Genomic DNA, 21,443 nt, shown 5'->3' on the forward strand with positions numbered 1-21,443 from the left:
AAACGTTTTAATAAACACAAAAATTGCAAATATATTCAGATTACTCTGCAGACCACCAAAATTCTCTCGCGGACCACTTGTCTAGATGACCCTGCAAAGTGTTTTTAACCAGTGAATCCATTATTTTCCCCAGAACAGAAGGGGGAATCCTTCGATTCCCCCCTGTGAATTAGGGATACGTATATGCATCTTCAGTCTGTCAGGACATTCCCTGAGTCCAAGGATGCTCTGATAATTATGGCTAAGGGTTTGATTACTTCCCTTGCCACCTCCTTTAATATAACTGGATAAATCCCATCCACTCTTATGTTTAACTTCGACAATTTCTCCTCCACGTTTCTCTCAGTTATTTAGCTCCCTGTTAGAGTTTGATAAGCTTCTGGGCTCCATTTCCCTATGGAATCCCTCCTGTGAATGTATATGCATTAGCATAGGAATACGATGCAAGAAAGCAAGCTTATGCAACATCAGCAAAAAAAAAAAAAAAAAAACCCTCCCATTTTACCTCTCCATTTGTTCCAAATGCCTATCCAGCTCAGCCTTAAATTTATTTAGGCTATTAGCTTCCACAACAAAAGATGGAAGGCTGTTCCACCAATCAACTACCTGTTGGCTAGAGGCAAATTTCCACAAATCTATTTTACAACTATCTTTTCTCAATTTGAAACGGTGCCCACTCAGGTTCTTATTCTGAGCAAGAGGAAGAAACCCATCAGTATTCAACTTGCTCAACCCATTCAAGGCCTACACACCTCAATCAGATCACCTTGCAGGTGCCTACTCTCCAGGTGCTGCGATTTGTAGAACTTCAGCCAGATCTGTGTACAGTACTCTAGGTGTGGCCTGACAATTGCCTTGTATAACGGGATAATCACCTCCCTGTCCCTGCTAGCAAAATTCCTATATACCATTGACAAGACTCCATGACCTGCCCTGGCAGCCCGTCTGCACTGTTCAGAAAACTTCATATTTGACTGCACAATTACTCCCAGGTTTTTTTCACTTTCTACTTCCCTGAGTGTTGCACCACACAGTTGGTACATTTCTCTTCGGTTATTGCTACCCATATGCAGTACTTTGCATTTGTCAATGTTAAACTTCAGTTGCCACTTCTCAGCCCATTTTCCCAACTTATCTAGATTCAGCTGGAGAAGCATACTGTCTTTACTGTCGTTAATAACCCTCCCAACCTTGGTATCATCTGCAAACTTGGGCATTAAACCTGATATACCTTCATCAATATCATTGATAAATATACAAAACAACAATGGGCCCAACACCAAACCCTGGGGAACTCCTCTAATAACATTTGTCAACAAAGAGCAGTATCCATTAATTACCATTCTCTGTCATCTCCCACTGAACCATCCCTTTATCCATTGTAGCAACTTACCCTTAATGCCATACCACTCCAATTTGTACAGCAGTCTTGCAGGTGCAACAGTATCAAAAGCTTTCCTGAAATCCAAGTATATTATATAAAAATTATTTTTGGCATTCAGTTCCTTTGTGACCACATCATAGTATCCAATCAAATTGGTCAGACAAGACCTCTGTTTTAACGAACTCATGTTTTATCTTAACTATTACTGCATCTTGTCTAGATGATCCTGCAATGCTTCTTTAACCAGTGATTCCATTATTTTCCCCAGAACACAAGTTAAACTAACAGGTCTATAGTTATCTGTCTCACCTTTTGAACCCCCTTTGTGAATTGGCGATACATTTACACACCTCCAGTCCATTGGGACCACCCCTGAGTCCAAGGAAGCTCTCATAATTATGGCTAGGGTTTGCTTACTTCCTTTGCTTCCTCCTTTAATATAACTGAATAGATCCCGTCCACTCCAGATGCCTTCCTTATGTTTAACTTCAACAATTTCTCCTCCACTTTGCTCTCAGTTATTACAAAATCACTTAGCTCCCTGTTAGCGATTGATAAACTTCTGGCACTCCCCTCATTGAATAACTCCTCATGTGTGAATGTAGATGCAAAATATTCATTCAGTTTATCAGCTACCTGTGCATGATCATCAATAGTCAACCCATCTGTGTTAAGTGGTCCAATTTGATTCATCCCTTTTCTTCTACAGTTTATATAAGTAAAGAACTCTTTGGTGTTTTTCTTTGCATCCTTTGCCAAGGATTTCTCTTAATCTGCCTTCACCTCCTACTACTACTACTACTACCTGCCTAATCTCCTTTGGGACTTGATTACAAATTAGTTTATACCTGCCACAGGCTTCTGTGTCACCTGATACTTTATATGCATCCCATACATTTTACTTCTCTGCCACGAGCCTCATTAATTCATCATACATCCAAGCCTAAACCTTGAACAGTAATTCTTTGTTGGAATGAAAAGCCTAGTAGCCTCCGAAATTAAGTCCCTGACGGCTTATTCATAAATGTTGGTAACATGATCAGTTGATCCCACTGTACAGAATTCAAGAACTGTCTGAGACCTCTGTAGTCACCTTTACGAATGCAAACACCCTTTCCTCTATACTTGATGGTAGTTCATCTTGAAGTAAATACCAAATCTAATCCTAAATCACTAAGTATCACTGTGATCACTGCCACTTAGCGGTTCTTTTATCTGCAGAATCTTAATGCACGAATAATCACTGCTGATAATCAGATCAAGAGTATTACTCCCTCTCGTTGCCTCTCTAACATGCTGTTGTAGAAAACAGTCATCCAATAAATCCACAAAAGTCTTGCTAGTGTGAGAGTGACCAATCCACAAGTTCCAGTCAATATCTGGAAAGTTAAAATCCCCCATTATAAGACATTCTGATTTACTGGCCCACTAGTTCTCTGCACAATTGCTCATTATAATAATGAGATTCATTAGGCCCATATAACACACACCTACTCTCATTTTTCCTTTCCCAGTGCTAATTTCACACCAGACAGACTCAATACTGCATTGTCCACCAACATCAATTGGATGCACTTCCTTAGATTGTGTGTTTCTTAACTAACAGCATAACCCCTCTTCCCTTCCTGTCCTGTCTATCCTTCCTGTACAATTGTAGTCCCCAAATTCCAATTCTGTACTGCTTATATCTGTGTGACACTGTCTACTATCCCAACAATATCTGTCTTTGATGTCTTGACTACTACTTCAAGCTCATCAAATTTATTAACTATATGCCTAACATTAGTGTACATGCAAGTATACATACACCTGTTCCTACTCTTGCTTACCCTAACACAGCCCACATAATTACTTGTTCCACTATGACTCCCAACAATCCTGGAAATCTTCATTACCTTTCTTTCCAGGCTGCTGCCCATTCTAATAGAAGAGGTGCAAGAATCACTTTTGCCTCTGCCTGCAGCCACTGTTCACCTTTTAGTCTGTGTATCCCCCCACCCAAGCTAGCAGTTTTCTGACCCACACAACACTGCCTCGATAGCATCAGCAAATATTCTTGCACCCTTTCTATTTAAGTGTACCCCATCCTGTAGAAGCAGTCTCTCCTGTCAACAAGCACAGACCAGGCTGAAAAAAATTCTACCCCTTGAGCCTTGCATAATCTCTCCAGGGTTGAAATGATCGACAATGCTTTCATCATATATTCCTTCCTTTCGTGTCTGGGAAGAATTGCAGACACTGACATTCAACCCTAACTCGCGACTTTTTTTCAATATTGACCTGTACTTGTTGAGTAAATCTGCAGATCTCTTACTCTTAATGTCATTAGTTCCGCCGTGTACAACAACATCACCTTTTGTACCCTTTAAAGATGATATCTGCTCTACGTCCAACTTTTGGCCCTGGCAGATATACCCTGGTCCTGTTCCACCTATCCTTCTTGCCTAGTATATTTCCCATCTCCCTAACAATAGAGTCACCAACCATAACTAGTTCCTTTGGGACCAGTACAAAAACTTATGCAAAAGACTTATTCAGTTAGTCAGATACCCGATCAGAATCATTGACAGTCAAACCATCTATATTGAGTGGACCAACCTGATTCATTCCCTTCCTTCTAGCGTTTACATAAGTAAAGAAGTTTGTTTTTCTTTGCATCCTTTGCCAAAGATTTCTCGTAATCTCCCTTTGCTTGTCTAACCTCCTTTTGTAACTTGATTACAGACTAGCTTATATCTACCATATGTTTCTCTGTCTCCTGATAATTTATGTGCATACCATGCATTTTTCTTCTCTGCAACGAGTCTCATTAGTTCATATAACATCCAGTTAGGCCTAAACCTTGGGAGTATTTCTTAGTTCGTATGAAAAGTCTAGTAACTTCCAAGATTAATTCCTTGAATGCTTCCCATTTAGAATTTTCTACTCGTAACATCATCAGTTGGTCCCACTGTATACAATTTAAAAATGTCTGAGACCACTGTAGTTTCCTTTACGGAAGCAAAAACCCTTCCCTTCACCCCTGATGGTAGTAATATCTTTAAGTAAATTCCACATCAGTACACGGTGATCACACAGTGGTTCCTTTATCTGCAAATTCTTAATGCATGAATAATCACTGTTGATAACCGGATCGAGAGTATCCGGTTATCATCAAACTCTCTCTGGTGACTCTGTAACGTGTTGTTATAGAAAACAATCATCCAATAAATCCATAAAAGTGTTGGTAGTAGTGCGAGTGACCAATACACAAGTTCCAGTCTATATATGGGAAGTTAAAATCCCCCATTTAAGACAATTTGATTTATTGGCCCACTATTTCTCTGTACAGCTGTTCATTGTACTCATCAAAGTCATTAGGCCTATAACACACTCCTACTCTCAATTTCGCTGATGTCACACCAAACTGACATTGAACTGTCCACCCATGTTAACTGGATGCACTTCCTTAGATTTTGTGTTTCTTAACTAACAGAGCATAACCCCTCCTCCCTTTCTATCCTGTCTTGGAATTGGGAATTATACACTGTAATCCCCAAATTCCAATTCTGCATTTATTATATCTGTGTAACACCACATCTCTGATTTCCCAACAATATCTGCCTTTGATGTCTTTACCAGCACCTTAAATTCATCAAATTTATTTACTATACTCCTAGCATTGGTGCACATGCAAGTGCACCTGTTTTTGCTTTTAGTTATCCAAAAACAGCCCAAGTATTTACTTGTATTAGAAATTATTACATTAGAAATTATGAGAAATTATTATATAACGTTCTCAAAGTACATATCAATTTAAATTAAACTTATATGGTATATATACAGCATCACTCAAGGAAAACACACATCATTAGAAATTACTGAAAATAATTCTTTTATGATATACTATTTACAGTGATATATGAATATGAAGGAAATCTGTTGGGATAGTGTAAAATGAGAAATAAATTAATATTAATAGCCATTGTCAGCAATTTTTACGATCTCCTCAAGAAATTAGAAGCAACACCATGCAACTGCAATAAGGAAAGGAATGGTAAGCTCAATTTCCAGGAGTACATTTGCTAAGATGTAGTATGCTACACTACTGCAAATGCAAGAAGAACTATAACTCTCTGAACTATAACTGAGTCTTGTCTAGATGATTCTGCATTGCTTCCTTAAACAGTGACTCCATTATTTTCCCTGGAACAGAAGTTAAACTAAAGAAATCAGCATTTTGCAAAATGCTGATTTCTTTAGTTTAGTTTTAATATTATTTGTTAAAACTAACCCTGCAGGAACCTACGTTCACTTGTCTCCAGCATGAAGACCCCTGTCACACTTGTCTTATGCAGCAATGTGGTATATCGCATTACCTGTAGAGACTGTAACAGTTGCTACATAGGAGAAACATCAAGGGGTCTCTAGGATCGCCTCACGGAACACAACAGAGCAATCCGGCTTGCCGAAACTGACCAGTCCGCGGTCGCGGAACATTTTTGGGCCACCAACCACGATCTTGACCCCAAACGCGACTTTGAAATAGTAGACCATTCACGACACTTTCGCCACCGCCTATGGCTAGAGTCACTCAACAAAGTAAGCAATCCAAAGGCATACGTCTATATCCCATCCTAGAGACAACCGTTTTATTGCTGGATGATCACTAGTGTAGAAAGCAGCGCACGTCCATGCAACAACAATGACGCATGATTAACGTGCCTCACTCAGCTCGTTGTATTTTTGTATTTAATTTGTCAGTTGACAAAGAGACACGCGTCTCGAAAGCTACTGATTTTGTTAGTATATATTTGTATTAAACTGGATTATAACTAACTTACGTATATTATAAACTATGGACCCCAGTACTCCAGGTCCATTCATTACTAGTTTTTTTTTTTATAGCTTGGTACACATTTTTATTTTAATTAATTATTTATTTTTTGCTTGTATTGAGATTAGTTTATGTACATGGAATAGAGTTTTGAATTTTAAGTTTTGTTCTGGGTTACAGCTCAGGAAATAGGAAATATGTTTTCCAAAAAGGATAGGTGAAATAGAAACAAGGTATTTCTGCCAGAGGCAAAGTTGATAGAGCAGCTATCATCTTTTAAAGGCACAAAAGGTGATACCAGTTAGATATTAAGAGTAACAACTCTGAGGATTTACTCAACAAATACAGGGCAAAACACTGAGAAAAAGTTGTGACTTAAGCCTGAAAATGAGTGTCTGCAATTGTGGTCAGACATGATGGGGTGGGTGGGTACATGATGAGAGCCTTGTCAATCAATACAGCCATGGAGATACTGTGCAAGGCTCATGTGGTAGAATTTTCTCAGAGTGGTCCATGCTTGTTACAGAAGAAACTGTTTCTACAAGGATGGGATACTCTTAAATAGATGTGGTGCAAGAATAATTGCTGATGTTATAGAGGCAGCGTTAGACATGCTAGAAAACTGCTAGCTTGGTGGGAATACACAGACTAATAGTTTAACAGCAGCCATGGGCATAAGTGTTTCTAAGCACTGGTGCTATTGGAACATGCAGTAGTCTGTAAAGCAAGATGTCAAATATTTCAGGGCTTCCTGGGAGTCCTCACAGAATAAGCAAATACGTGGACAGTAATAGTTACTATGAGTTAAAAACAGTTGCAAGTATACTTGCATTTTTTTTTTTTTTTTTTTTTAAATGAAAGCCCCAAACACAAAAGGTATCAGAACTTATAGTACTTAGTACCATGCTTGGGTTGAAGGTTGAGAAGACGAAAGAAGATAATTGTTGACATTACACTTGAATTTCCGTAGATTGTAATTTTCAGGAAATACGTGTGAAAGGAGGTTGTTCCCAGAAACAGAAGTTGAAGGAATAAATGGGGAAGAAGAAAAGTTGGTTATGCGAGTTTGGAAGTTGGAGAGATAAGAATGCTGACTGGTTGCAGCATGTGTTTAGACTGGTTTGGAAAAGAGAGAGGAAATTATAGACGCCAATTTAGAAGAATAGTGCCTATATTTTCAGAGGAAATTATAGAAGCCAATTTAGAAGAACAGTGCCTATGGAAATATCTACAGAAACAACATGCAGCAGAAAGAGAACGTCTATGAGACAGAGAGTGGAGAGACTTTGTAAGAGATTGGTTGTTAACTAACTTAACTATCCCAGATGTGGGGAAACAATATTCATTGATAGGTGAGATTTGTACTGAGTGAGTAGCTGTTTAGAAGAAAATTAACATTGAGAGCGAAAGAGAAAACTCAGTTTTTTAGATGCAGAGGAAGCAACATTTGTGATGTGCTTATACCAAAAGAGATTAGAAGACAAAAATTCACAAGAAAAATCCTTGGATGGATCACAGAGTTGTTGTAGGGTACAAGGCAGAAGGTTATGATCAATGGTTACTCTTTTTTTTTTCCAAATGGTTACCATCTTTCATTAAAAAGGAGGTTCCCTAAGGATCAGTACTGTGATCATTGTTTTTGTAATTTTCTTAAACATCGATGAAGAATTATAGGGCATAATGTCAAAAATTTCAAATGATGTTGAGATTGGTAGAGTAGTTAATGATTGACACAAAACAGTACTTCTTCAGAATGCACAGATTTCAGGGATGGTCAGAAAAGTGGCAGTTAGGTTTTAATGTAGCAAAATGCAAGGTCTTACAGTTCGGGAATAGTAACCCCAAAATAATTTCCACACTTGGTGGAGTTGAATTAAAAACAGCAGAGGAAGAAAGGAATTTGGGGTTTATGATATGGTCGGACATGAAGCTGTTGATTTATTGAAAATTTGCTTGTAGAGCGATTGTAAGACTGCATTTGGAATACTGTGTTTAAGTATGGAGATCCCACTTAAAAAAAGACATCAAGCTTCTTAAAAGGGTCCAAAGATGGGCAATGCATCTGGTGAGATCAGGAAAGGGCAACCATATGAAGAAAGCCTTTGAACACATATGCTACAGAGCTTTGTAACAAGGAGACCAAACTGAAGTGCATAAGGCTCTGAGAGGAGAAAGTAAAGTGAATGCAGGAAATATTTTCAATGTTGTAAATGATTCCAGAACTAAAGGCCACAAATTAATATTATAGGGGAAGAGGCTTATATTGGACTGCAGGTCATGACACTAACAAACATTTCAATTGTGGTAATGAGACATTACCAGTTATCTTTTGCATAAGTCTCAAAACTTGTGCTTCGCTAGCCATTTTGGTAGCATGTTGCTGTGAAGGTAAGCAATAAGTTACCCACCTGAGGGTCCAATCTGTCATTTAAATATTTATTTTATTAAGGTGGGAGCAGCAGAGGCCCACATTTCTGTGGCATACATGATTGCAAAATAAATTACAGAGTGGAGATAGCACTTTGTTGTCCAGTTAAATCTGCTTAACTTTAGTTCAATCTCAGTATGGCTCAAGTCCTAGCTCAGGGCCAAAAACAATACCAAGATCTTTGTGTCTACTGACAACTGGTAGGTAGTTGTTGGCGCATAGGCTTCTGTGGCCATAATGCTGCACCTCCCATGGTTTTTGCAGTACTTTGATCCAAGCCCGAGGCGGGAATCGAACCCGCGACCTTTGGGTTGCCAGGCAGACACTTTACCCACCCGGCTAGCCCGGTCGGCCTACTGACAACTGGAATAGCCATTCCACAGAGTGAGAGCTGTAGATTGTAGGTGACCATTTAAATTGCTTGTTTGGCATCATATGACAAGATACTTAAATAATTGTTAAATGTGAAGTGAAGTATTTGGAAAAATAGATCATCACTTGTGATTTCAGTGGATTAAGACAAGAGCAAAAGGGCAATACAGAGGTCAAGTCTGGTAGCTTACTGTTTATGGTGCAAGTCATTAGTGCTACATTTCTTGATGATAGTGCCTACTTCAGAAGCTTTATATCATTGGTATTCACAAGAACATTTCTTTAAAATATTCAAATGATATTAGAAGAGCAGCAAACAGTAAGCCAGGCAGGATGTCACCTTGCAAAACACACATCAACTAGCCGAGAAAAGTTCAGGAACATGAAATGAATACTTCTATTTCTCAGAAAAGCATCTTAGGAAAGCCACTGTATCACCTTTAATGTGGAAGAAATTTTCTAATAGGACAAGTACGGAAGATATATTAATGCTATCATATGCATCTTCAATATCTAAATAAACAACAGCTATTTCAGCTTTTGCATTGAAAACATTTAGAATGGATGTTTTCTGTTATGAAATATTTAACAGTTGATTCATTTGTGAACTCAGAGTAAAATGTGGCAGAATGCACCAATTTCACAGATGACTTCCCAATTTTTTTAAGAATAGACAACTTCTTAAGAATCAGAAATGTGATTTACAATATTTCATTATATTCAGAGAGAATTCAAAACTTACCCTTTCCTACTGGTTGAGCACTAACTAGTCCATCCATTATGAAGTTTGGAGGATTATTCGGAGACACAGAGATAACAGGTGCTGCAAAAATTATAATAATATTATCAGTCACAAAATATTACTATACTCTATTTACAATTAAAATCTCTTTATATAAGTTTCTTTATTAATGAAGACATTTATAGAGGTTTATACAGAAACGTGGAGTTTTTTCAATGATATACAGAAATTGTCAGCAGATTTAAATGATATACAGAAAATTTTTCTGCACATCCTGCAACTATCCATCATCAATTTAAATTGAGAGTGGATGGTTGCAGTATGTGCAGAAATTTGCTTAATGCAAGTCAATGGAAGTATGTCATAACATACTTCCATTTGGTTTGTGGAAGTAGGCAGTTTGAATAAATTCAAGGAATTAGTAGACAAATTATTAGAGAGGGTGCACAAACCTAGGTGGAGATAACTCTCCTCAACCAGTGAAATACTACCACTTTGTTTATTGAAGCCTTGAAGTGGTGAAACCCACGGTTAGTCTTCACAGCAAAGTTTCCAGCACCTCTCTCTCTCTCTCTCTCTCTCTCTCTCTCTCTCTCTCTCTCCTTCAACCCATGCATGGTACTAAGTACTATATGTTTGGATACCATTTGTGTCTGGTGTGTAATTGAAAAAAAAAAAAAAAAAAAAAGAAATTATTTTTTTTTTATTTTTGGCTAATGCTATATAAGCTTCTCATGTTAATTTGCTATAAACAGTTGTGAAACAAATTCATATGAAATAGTGAGTATCTCAGGTGTCTTTTGTAGTCTAATTTGATGATCAGAAAGTACCATCATGTGCAGCATTTTATTGAAGCTTTCGTGAATTGCAATGGACCTTTCAGCATCCATCTCTCCATTTAAAATGGGCAAAACAATATTTTATGATTATAAAAAAAAAAACACTTTAGCATTTTATTTTTTTGTAGTAATGTTTATTTATTTGCTTGCTTATTTTTAGGCCAGTGCAGCAAAAGCCTAGGGTTTCCTTGCACCATATGGCTAATACTAATTTCTCCTACTGACAAAAAAGTGACAATTCAATTCCATCTTAAGTGTTATTAAGCTAATATGATTCCCAGTTGGAAGAACACCAATTTATAATTATCTCTTTTTGCTATACTCCAGTAAGTTCTTAATCCACCAATGGAACCTTCCTATAATCTCAATTTGCTTCAATTTCTGCAGGGTCAAAAATTAATTGTAATTGAAAAAATAACAAAAAATGTTATTTTTTAAATTTAATTTACCCAACTTTATCAACTTCATTATTATTTTATTATCTAATTTCCAAATTGATGCTTATGTATAGTTTATCTGACTTTAACTGCCTTTAGCACATATTAGTTTTCTGCATTAACTGGAATACATATAAATTAACAGGTGACACATAAGCCTTGATAGATATAAGCTGGTCTGTAACCAAGTAACAAAGGAGGTTTAGGCAGGCAAAGGCAGATTACGAGAAATCATTGGCAAAAGATGCAAAGAAAGACAGCAAAGAGTTCTTTAACTATGTAAACTCTAGAAGGAAAGGAATGAATCAGATTGGTCCGCTGGATACTGATGGTTCAACTGTTGATCTTTCTCAGGTGGCTAACAAACTAAATGAGTATTTTGCATCTACATTTACACTTGAGGAGTTATTTAGGGAGGGGAATGCCAGAGGTGAATTAAACTCTGGCAGTGAGCTAGATAATCTTGTAATAACTAAGAGTAAAGTGGAGGAGAAATTGTTGAAAACATAAGAAAGGCACATAGGGTGGATGGAATCTATCCAGTTATATTAAAGGAGGCAGCAAAGGAGGTAAGCAAACCTGTAGTCATAATTATGAGAGCTTCCTTGGACCCAGGGGAGGTACCTATGGATTGGAGATGCACAAATGTGACCCCAATCCACAAAGGAGGATCAAAGGGAGACACAGGTAATTACAGATCTGTTAGTTTAACTTCTGTTCCACGAAAATTAATGGAGGCACTGGTTAAAGAAGCACTGAAGGATCATCTAGACCAGACTTCAGTTATAACTTGGACACAGCATGGGTTTGTTAAGGAGAAGTCTTGTCAGCCCAATCTGATTGGATACTATGATGTAGTCACAAAGCAACAGTATGTAAAGAATAATTTTGATATCATATATTTGGATCTTAGGAAGGTTTTTGATACTGTTGCATGTGGATAAAGGGATGGTTGAGTGAGAGAAGACAGAGAGTGGTAATCAATGGACACTGCTCTTCGTGGACTGTTATTAGTGGAGTCCCTCAGGGTTCAGTGTTGGCTCCATTGTTATTTTCTGCATTTATTAATGATATTGATGATGGTATATCAGGCTTAATGTCCAAGTTTGCAGATGATACGAAGGTCGGCAGGGTTCTTAATGACACTAATGACAGTATGCTGCTGCAACAGGATCTAGAAAAGTTGAGCAGATGGGCTGAGAGGTGGCAACTGAAGTTTAACATTGACAAATGTAAAGTACTGCATATGGGAAGCAGTAACCCCAGAATAACGTAACAACTGTGTGGTACTACACTGACAGTGGTAGAGAGTGAAAAGGACCTGGGGGTAATTGTGCAGGCAGATATGAAGTTTTCTGAGCAGTGCAGAGTAGCTCATAAGTGTCTTGAGCTACTCTGCACACTATGAGCTACACTAAGAGTAGCTCATAGTGTCTTGTCAATGATATACAGGAATTTTTCTAACAGGGATAAGGAGGTAATTATCCCATTGTATAAGGCAATGGTCAGGCCACACCTTGAGTGCTATATACAAGTCTGGAGGCCTCATTTTAAGAAGGATGTAGAGCTGTTGGAATAAGTACAGAGAATGGCAACAAGATAATTACCTGAGAGGGCAAAAATTCAAATTGAGGAAAGACAGTTTGTAGGATAGATGTGTGGAAGTTTGCCTTTAGCCAGGGGTGGTTTATTGCTGGAACAAATTTCCATCTGTCGTTGTAGAAGTTGATAGCTTAAACAGATTCAAGGCAGAACTAGACAAACATTTGGAGCAAGTGGATGGGTGAAATAAGAAGGGTGTGTGTGTTTCTTTTTTTTTTTTTTTTTTTTTGGCTGATGCTATATAAGCTTGCCTTCTTGCATCATGTGCCCTTGCTAATGCTAACTGTCAGTGGTTTATTCTCTCTCTCTCTCTCTCTCTCTCTCTCTCTCTCTCTCTCTCTCTCTCTCTCTCTCTCTCTCACATTACTGTTTCTTGCTTTTCACTCTTTTAACGGTAATTTTTGTATCACTAACTATCACTGTGTTTATCCATGTTAAACTGAATTCTGTCGTCTGTGTGATGCCACTCTGATTACAGTAATAATATAAAAGCAGACTGCAATTCAAATCATCCTCCAGTCCCTCTAAGGATGGAAATTATTTTCATAACAATTATATCCAAAACCATAAATAATAAATTATTGGTATCTTAAAGATCTAGTGTAGTTTGCTCCTTATAAATACACATTTTTAAATGGGGTTTGTCAGATACCATTACATGTTTTCATCACTACACTTTTGAATTGTTATCATAAGCAGTAATACCAATGTCATTGTTTATGACAACACTGCAAATGAAAATGTTTGTTCTACTCAATAATGAGAAGCTCATGGAATGCAATATGGCTGTGAAAAACCACTGCCTTTTGCTCCTGGTATGCAGTTGGTTCCTCCCATCCAACTTTGAAGGTTATGTGATTTGCAGTTGTATCTTTAACTTGTTTGCTTGCATTGCAGGAAAGAAGTCACTGGTCTATTAATCAATCAGTCTATATTTACTGTACAGATTCAAAACAAAGTGCTACAATCATTTCCATGTGTGCATGACAGTTTTTTAAAGCAGAATAAGTGTTTATTGTACAGATTTGGAAATGGCGTCAAGTTTTTGAAAGTGTTTCCCCTCCCCCACCACCACAATGGTGTTTTACTGATTGTATAGATGCAATCTATATGTCACTGTATATTCAGTGACATATAGATTGCATCTATATGTCACTGAATATACAGAATTTGTTAAAAATATATCTAATTTAGTTAAAAATATATATATATCAATTTACATAATTTTGTTTTTGATCCCATTTTGTTTTAAAGTATTCCCGTAAACTGGCAATGTATGTGCAATCAGAGCAATTCCTTGACCCTTCTAAAGTCAGCTGCAACCAGGGGGGGGGACTTCCCTCCCACTAACTAAAATGCTCCATAATTGGGCTTATTGTAAGTATTATTAATAGTGTTCAATATCTGCAAATTATGTGTATCCTATGGTTGATTGGGCTTGTGTTTTTTTCATTCACAATCATTTGAGTTTGTCCATTTGACTGGCACATAAGTTAACATGTGCACCTCATCAAACAATGTAATGTAAGCCTCCACACAATATTTCAGCTACTCCTTAAATGTCAAGAATTATAGGATCATTCACAAAACATTTTTGTTCAAACCTTGTATATGCCAACAGTAAATTTTTAAATCAAAAGAATACATTATGAATTTATCTGATATTTTATAAAAGGAAATGCATACAAATAAAGGTTTTAAAATGCATTTAAGAAGCATCACTTTAATAATAATTTTTGAGAAACCAACTAAAACCCTATTATACCATGTTGAAGAGATAGCTGCAAACTACAACCAATAATGTCAATGAGATGTCAGCTGCCACTGAGCAAAAATTTAAAGAACCCACCTCCTCAACAATGATCCTCACATACACACTAATCAGACTCCACCCAGTCACACTATATGGCAGAGTAGAGGCAGCGAGATTATACATTAGCTGATCCAGAAACCCACTAGAGTTACCGATAGGTTCAATCTGGTGGATTATCTAGCGGCCAGCCTGCGAACACTGTTTTAGAGCTGTACCCTCAGAATGCAAGGAAGATTGGATCTCGTCACGATGTCCATCATAACCTCAAAAGACATCAATCATACTGCATGGAAGAAATGGGGGAGTTCCGGAGCTTTGCCCTAGAGACTAAATATGGGTTCCACCACTTCAAGCCTCCACTAAACAAAGTGGTGGTATTGCACCGGTGATGAGATTAATCTACCACACAGTATTGCCTGTTACACAGAGGGGTGACATTCCTTCATGTGGTGTGGGGGCCACACTTTGACCCCTGTTTATGTTGGTATGCACCTGGGTGGTCACATCCTCTAGTATTTTGGACTTGCAGATGGGAGTTATACCCAGGGTTAACAATAGTCCCACCATCATGGTGCAAGCAGGGGATATGGCTGTCACAGAGCGACTGGCCTTCACCGAAATTAGGTCAACTTACATGAGTGTCACCCAAATATCAGTTCCATCTGCATTTTAGTCTCCCAGGTAGCATGCCCAGCTTGCTACTTGAGAGAATGTCTGCAACAGCCTCTTATTAGAAAGTCCCACACAGCTCAGGGCTGTGCTTTGGTGTTGTTGTAATATAAAATTTCTTCTAGAAAGTATAAGTATAGTAAGTCCCCAAACGTTGAACGTCAGAGATACGTTCCAGGACTTCTTACGTAAGTCGAGTTTTATGTAACTCAGGAATGACTAATAAAATATTGCTACTATATCCCTGATATGCCAAAATTTCAAAAACTACATAATATCCTCAGATGAAGAAAAAATAGCTATATATTTTTCAATTAATCAGTTAAAAATTTTTTATATATATATATATATAGAAAAAAATAGTTATATAATTTTAATTAGTTCAATTAAAAACTTTGTCTGGGGACAGTGAGGTAGCCAGAGTGGCACAAAAGAAGAGAAAACAAAAAAGGAAGAAAAAACTGTTATTGTACTGTAAAAACTGATATGTATTTCATAGTCTTCATTATTATAGTTGACTTCATTGGTGCTGATCCCTTTACCGCTTCTCGTATTCTGTCTTTGTCCTTCATTATTGTGTTCACCGTTGACACTGACAAATCTAAATTCCACATGATACTTGTTGATGTTTGACCATTTTCATACATCCTTATTATTTTAATTTTCTGATACAAATCGATTGCTTTCTTTTTCTTGGTAGATTTACTAGTACCGCTGTCACTTATTCTCTTAGTCGGCACATGATAATGGATTTTCTGTAAAGAACTTCTCAGGGTTAATGGAAAGACACTATTATCACCTCATATGAGCTCACATTTTACTAAAGAATGATAACAGTCAAAACTTTCTGGAAAGAACTTCACAGGGTTAAGGCAGAAACATACTATTATCACCTTACAAGAGCTGATATTTTTCTAAAGCACATTTCTGGAGGTCATGACCATAAAACAATAAAAACAGTTTGCACTTTTCGGTTTATTGGGCTTTTCTGTTAGTGCAATTCATTATAAACAGGCAGTAAACTCGATCTTATTGCATTTGCGAATACCGATAGCTGGAATTCTGTGGGTTTTTATGTTATTATGGTGAAATGTGTGTACCCCTCACTGAAATCTTGCCATATAAAAAAAAAAAATAAATAAATAAAATTTCAGAATCTTCTCTTCATTCTTATTTAAACTTCATAAATTCGTTACTCACTTGTGCAATGTGTGCGTACCATGACCATCATTATTGATTGCTTTTTTCTTTTCTTTTTTTTAACTGTTTTAAATTTTAGAATCCTAAAAAAAGAATGACATAAGTCCGAAGTTACATAACTCGGGCTTACGAAAGTTGGGGACTTACTGTACAGAGGATACTGCACTATGATCAAGAATATAACTTTATTTTAAAAGTTATAATTTTATTACTTTGTTTTCTTAAAATTCCTTCAATTTTGATGATGTCACCCACTCCAAAAAACAAAAGCAGCCCCACATCATTATGGAACCACCACAACCACCATGCTCAACTGTAGACATTAAACAATGTGGCACCACTTTTTCTTCAGTTGACTGTCTCACATAAACTCTACTCTTGGATCCAAAATTTCAAATTTGGTTTCACCCATCCACAGTGCATTTTTACACTCATCAATTTAACGTTGATGGCTCTTAGCCCAACCGTTTCTTTCGATTTTCCTGTTTTTAATGAGGGTTTTCGGACTGCTATATGACTATGAAGTGCTGCTTGTTTAAGATGAAGATTTACAGTGGATGTAGACATGGAAGTTTCTCTGTTCCTAATGAACTCAGCTCAGATTTCAAGTGCACTAAGTTGTTGACTACATTTAGAAATCAGATTATGTTCTTATCTTTTGCTTCTACTGTTATGAGCATTCATCCTGATCTTGTTTTGTCCTTACTGTCTCCTTGAATTGTCGAATGGTAGTATGTACTCCTTTAAATGAAATGCCTAGTTTTTTGCTAATACTTCTCATGGAATAATTTTATACAGAGTAATAGTAGCAGTTATTTTTTCTATACCCAGTTTCTTATTACTTGCCATGTTTATCACGAAACACACAAAACGTACACCAAATACTCTTTGTGAATGACAGGTGTTTGATTTTATAAGTTATAGCTCTTACTTCTGAATTTATATTGTTGCAAAATACTACAGAATCATCTACAATGTTCTATCATCCACACACCTTTCTGGAATATTCTAATAAAAATTGGTAAACAAGTTGTTCCTATTTTAATAAAAACTTTGAAAATTAAGAAAAATGAAATGCGATTCCAAACTTTTAGAGGGGGAGTGTATATATGCATACAGATGAGTGCCAATATTGCAATATATAAGAGCTTGTAGTGTTCATATAATAAGTTTATCTGTTTATGTTGTTTTGTTTCATTTTATTTTCTGCGATTTGCTGCAGTTGCCAAACGAAGTTATCTCCAAATTTTTTCTTCTGGATGACGATATTATACTGGTGGGAACACTTTTTGCAGTGCAAACAAAACCTATTTTGAAAAGTCAATGGTGATCATAACAAGCTGTGGGCACCACCTCACTCCTGTTGTGATAGTTGCAAGTTAACATTAGAGAGATGGTTTCTTGTTAGTCGTAAGTGTATACCTTCTGCTATACATCAAATATGGAAAGAGCCCGCAAACTATTACGATGACTGCTACTCTTGTACAGCATATATATCAGAGTTTGTGGATATAAAAAGTCTGTGGATCAAAAAGTTGTGGTGTATCCCAAAATAACATCCTCTATTTGCCCTGGAATCATATAAGGCCTGTCAATTCCCATTCCACTTTACAGAGAGGAATCTTCAGAACTGGATGACGAATCTGGTGAACAGGATAATTACACCGTAGAAGCCTGTTCAAGCAAAGTGCAGTATTTTCCTTATAAGCAAGAATTGGATGACTTAATGAGAGGCTTGGGTCGAACCAAATCCAATGCAGAGCTCCTGATATTTCATTTAACAGAATTCAATGGATTCCAGCTGCTAAACTTCCAAATAGACAAAAAGATCTCATTTATGCAAGTCTTTACACTGATGCAGAATCCATGTGGAATTATTTTGAATTGACTGGTCATCCTTTCCTAAGCAGTTCAAGTTTGAAAGCTGTATTGCTTTATAATTGGAACACAGCCCATTGATTCCTGTTGGACACCATTCATATTAAAAGATACAAAAATGTGAAGCACGTTTTAGAGAACATCAAGTATGACCAGTATAAATGAAATGTCCATGGGAGACAAAACTTTTAAAAGATCCTTAACCTTACCAAAATTTCCCCTTCTTCCCAAATTCTGGGAGTTGTCTCCTCACAACTGATGAGAAGCTACTGGGTTTGTCATCAGTTGGCAGGTGGAGTCTATTGATTAATTTATGACAAACTATGAATAATGTATTTTGTCCAAGTGAATGAGAAGCCAGTAACTTTGAAACAACTACTTTGGCAGTGTTTTAGATTTTTAACTGTATAGCAGATTCACTGCTCAAGTAATGCTATGCAATTTAAAAAGATATTAGCAATTTAGGCAGAAACAATGATATTTGTTTGTAACTTGAAAACAGTGCCAAATACTCACTGTTCATTGGGAGAAGAATGATCATCACAAATGAAAACTGGATGCAGTAAATCTTACAAATTTATTTGATTTCATGTACTGCATTTAAATATCCCATGAAATTATCTTGTATTAAATTATTTATTGTTGCCATCAGTCATATCACTTGTGACCTGTGCATAATGGTAGCTCAGGTCAGAACCCCCAGGATTTTTCTATTTGCAAATGATACAACATGTATAATGTTAGTTCGGGAGAGAATTGATGATACTTATTAGAGAAACACTACTTTAGAGTGCCATATATATTATCTGAAATTATCTTGTATTAAAATTATCTATTGTTGCCATCAGTCATATCACTTGTGACCTGTGCATAATGGCAGCTCAGGTCAGAACCCCCAGGATTTTCTATTTGCAAATGATACAGCATATACAGGGTGCCTCAAAAATATTGGTACAAACGTTTAGGGGAGGTAGGTAACATCTAAAGGAATGTGAATTGCATAGGAACCCATAACCGGAAACGTCACGGGAAAGTAGTAGCAGAGGCACAAGAAGCAGAAATGACACAAGACAGTAATTAGTGGCAAACATTTATTTGACATAATATTAACAATGGAGTACGAGATGGATGCATTTCATGATGTTACAACAGATACTCGAAGGTTCCACCATGAGACGTGATGCATGCGTGACACCGACGCAGCATGGATTGGCAGACACGGTCGAACACACCTGGAGTTTCTTTGACAGTAGGGGGCGCAGATGAGTCTCGCCACGAGATCCATTTCCATCTCCACAGGCAATTCATACACGATAGATTTGAGGACCCCCCCCACAGAAAGAAATCAAGGCTCGATAAATCAGGTGAGCGTGGGAGCCAGGCAACAGGTCCACCACGGCCAATCCATCGATGCCCAAAACGCCTGTTCAAATGGTCCCGAACACACCTTCCATAATAGGCAGGCGCCCTGTCATGTTGAAACGAACTGTTGCGTCTCATATTTGCTGGAACATCGTCAAGTAACCCTGGTAGAACTTGTTCAAGAAAGATCCGATATTTAGCGGAGTTCATGCGGGATGGTAACAGGTATGGGCCGACTAAGCAGTCACTGACCGTACCTGCCCACCTATGAGCATTGTGCTGATTGAATAAGCCTTCCCGAGTGAAATAAGCCTCATCCATGAACAAAACATAGGCTGGAAAATTCAAGTCTTGAATGCTTTCTTGGAGAAACCACTGCGCAAAAGCCACACGTGCAGGATGATCTTGGGGGAGCAGTAACTGAACCCTCTGGAGATGAAAGGGGTGTAAGGAATCGTCGTGCCAGACACACTGTACACTGCAACAAGACACTCCTAAGGCAGAGGCAACGGCACGTGTGCTGGTAGTAGGATTATTCTGTACGGCATTCAACACATTTTCTTTCACGGCGGGAGTTCGCGTCGAACGTAGTCTGCCTGCACTACTCCTGTTACCTCTAAATGACCCATAATCGCACAAATTTTGATGCACACGTGCAAACAAACGGTGGTTCGGTACATGTCTGTCTGGGAAGCATTCTCCATAAATTCGTTGAGCGGCTCGTCCATTGCCCTCTGCTAATCCATACACTAGGTGCATGTCTGCCAGCTCACAGTTCGTATATCGATGCATGCTCTTCGTACGGCGACTACTGCTTGAATGAGTAAACCAGAAATTTTTCCTCTCACTAACTGATGAACAGCACCATCTAATGACTTACGGTGACGTTTCCGGTTATAGGTTCCTATGCGATTCACATTCCTTTAGATGTTACCTACCTCCCCTAAACGTTTGTACCAATATTTTTGAGATACCCTGTATATGTATAATGTTAGTTGGGGAGAGAAGTGATGATACTTATAAGAGAAACACTACTTTAGAGTGCCATATATATAGTAGCATAAAAATTAATGGAAACAAGCACTTGTAATGCAGATAATGGTTTCATGTGCTGAAAGCTGTAGGAGGGAAATTATATTGTCACCTCAAAAAAAATATATTTTAAATAAGGTAGCAATGCTTTAAATTTCCTTATAATTAGCTCATTTTTATAGCAGTTTTATGTGTATTTGTGGTTTATTGTTTTTTTTCCCATGTTTCAGGTATGGATGTCACACCAAAGAAAAGAACAAAAATTGTAATTAGTGAAACACTATAAAATACAATAAAACATACCTGTAAACTATATATTAGAATAGATTTTAAATAAAAAAGGTAATGACAATAAAAATTACCTTGCACTGGAGAACTGAGATCCAATACTCCTAAAAGGTCTAATAGATCTGAATTTCCTGTTGAAGTAATGGCTGGTTTCAAGATTTCAGGTGTTTTTTCTACATTATCACTAGATCCTCCCAGCAGATCTAACAATACATTCTTTTGGGAGATGAAAAAAAAAAAAAAATCTTTTAATGTGCTGTGCAGTTTGTCATATGCACTAAAACAATGGTTTTTAATTTCAAATTGCAAACATTGATAACAGTAAATCAAATAAGAAAAAACTACTAAAAGCACACAGAAAAACAAGCACAAAGAGAGAGAGAGAGAGAGAGAGAGAGAGAGAGACAGATTTTATAAATTGATCATTTATGAAGAATACCAAATGAAAGCTACGTAATATTTTTAATCACAATAAATGTCAGCATTACACTTTATAAAACAGTAAGGTATTTTTCCACTCAAGAGTTCATATATATTTGATTTAAATTATGCAAATGAGAATACATATCCAAAATGAACTC

General features: G+C 37.2%; 1 protein-coding gene across 5 annotated transcripts in view; it reads right to left on the bottom strand.

Moving 5' to 3' along the window:
* The window catches only part of LOC150082893 (AP-1 complex subunit gamma-1-like), a 489,084-nt gene that overhangs the window by 75,361 nt on the left and 392,280 nt on the right, over positions 1 to 21,443 (bottom strand). For all 5 annotated transcript variants that reach the window (XM_090377666.1, XM_090377665.1, XM_090377663.1 and 2 more), the window contains 2 exons: positions 20,937 to 21,078; positions 9,743 to 9,823 (listed from right to left, as the gene is read on the bottom strand). In XM_090377666.1, coding sequence (XP_090233792.1) covers positions 9,743 to 9,823; positions 20,937 to 21,078 — 223 coding nt within the window. The remainder of the gene's footprint in view (positions 1 to 9,742; positions 9,824 to 20,936; positions 21,079 to 21,443) is intronic.

Source organism: Mastigoproctus giganteus, chromosome 7 (assembly GCF_048544385.1).
Source record: "Mastigoproctus giganteus isolate SK-2022 chromosome 7, ASM4854438v1, whole genome shotgun sequence".
Taxonomy (NCBI): Eukaryota; Metazoa; Arthropoda; class Arachnida; order Uropygi; family Thelyphonidae; genus Mastigoproctus; species Mastigoproctus giganteus.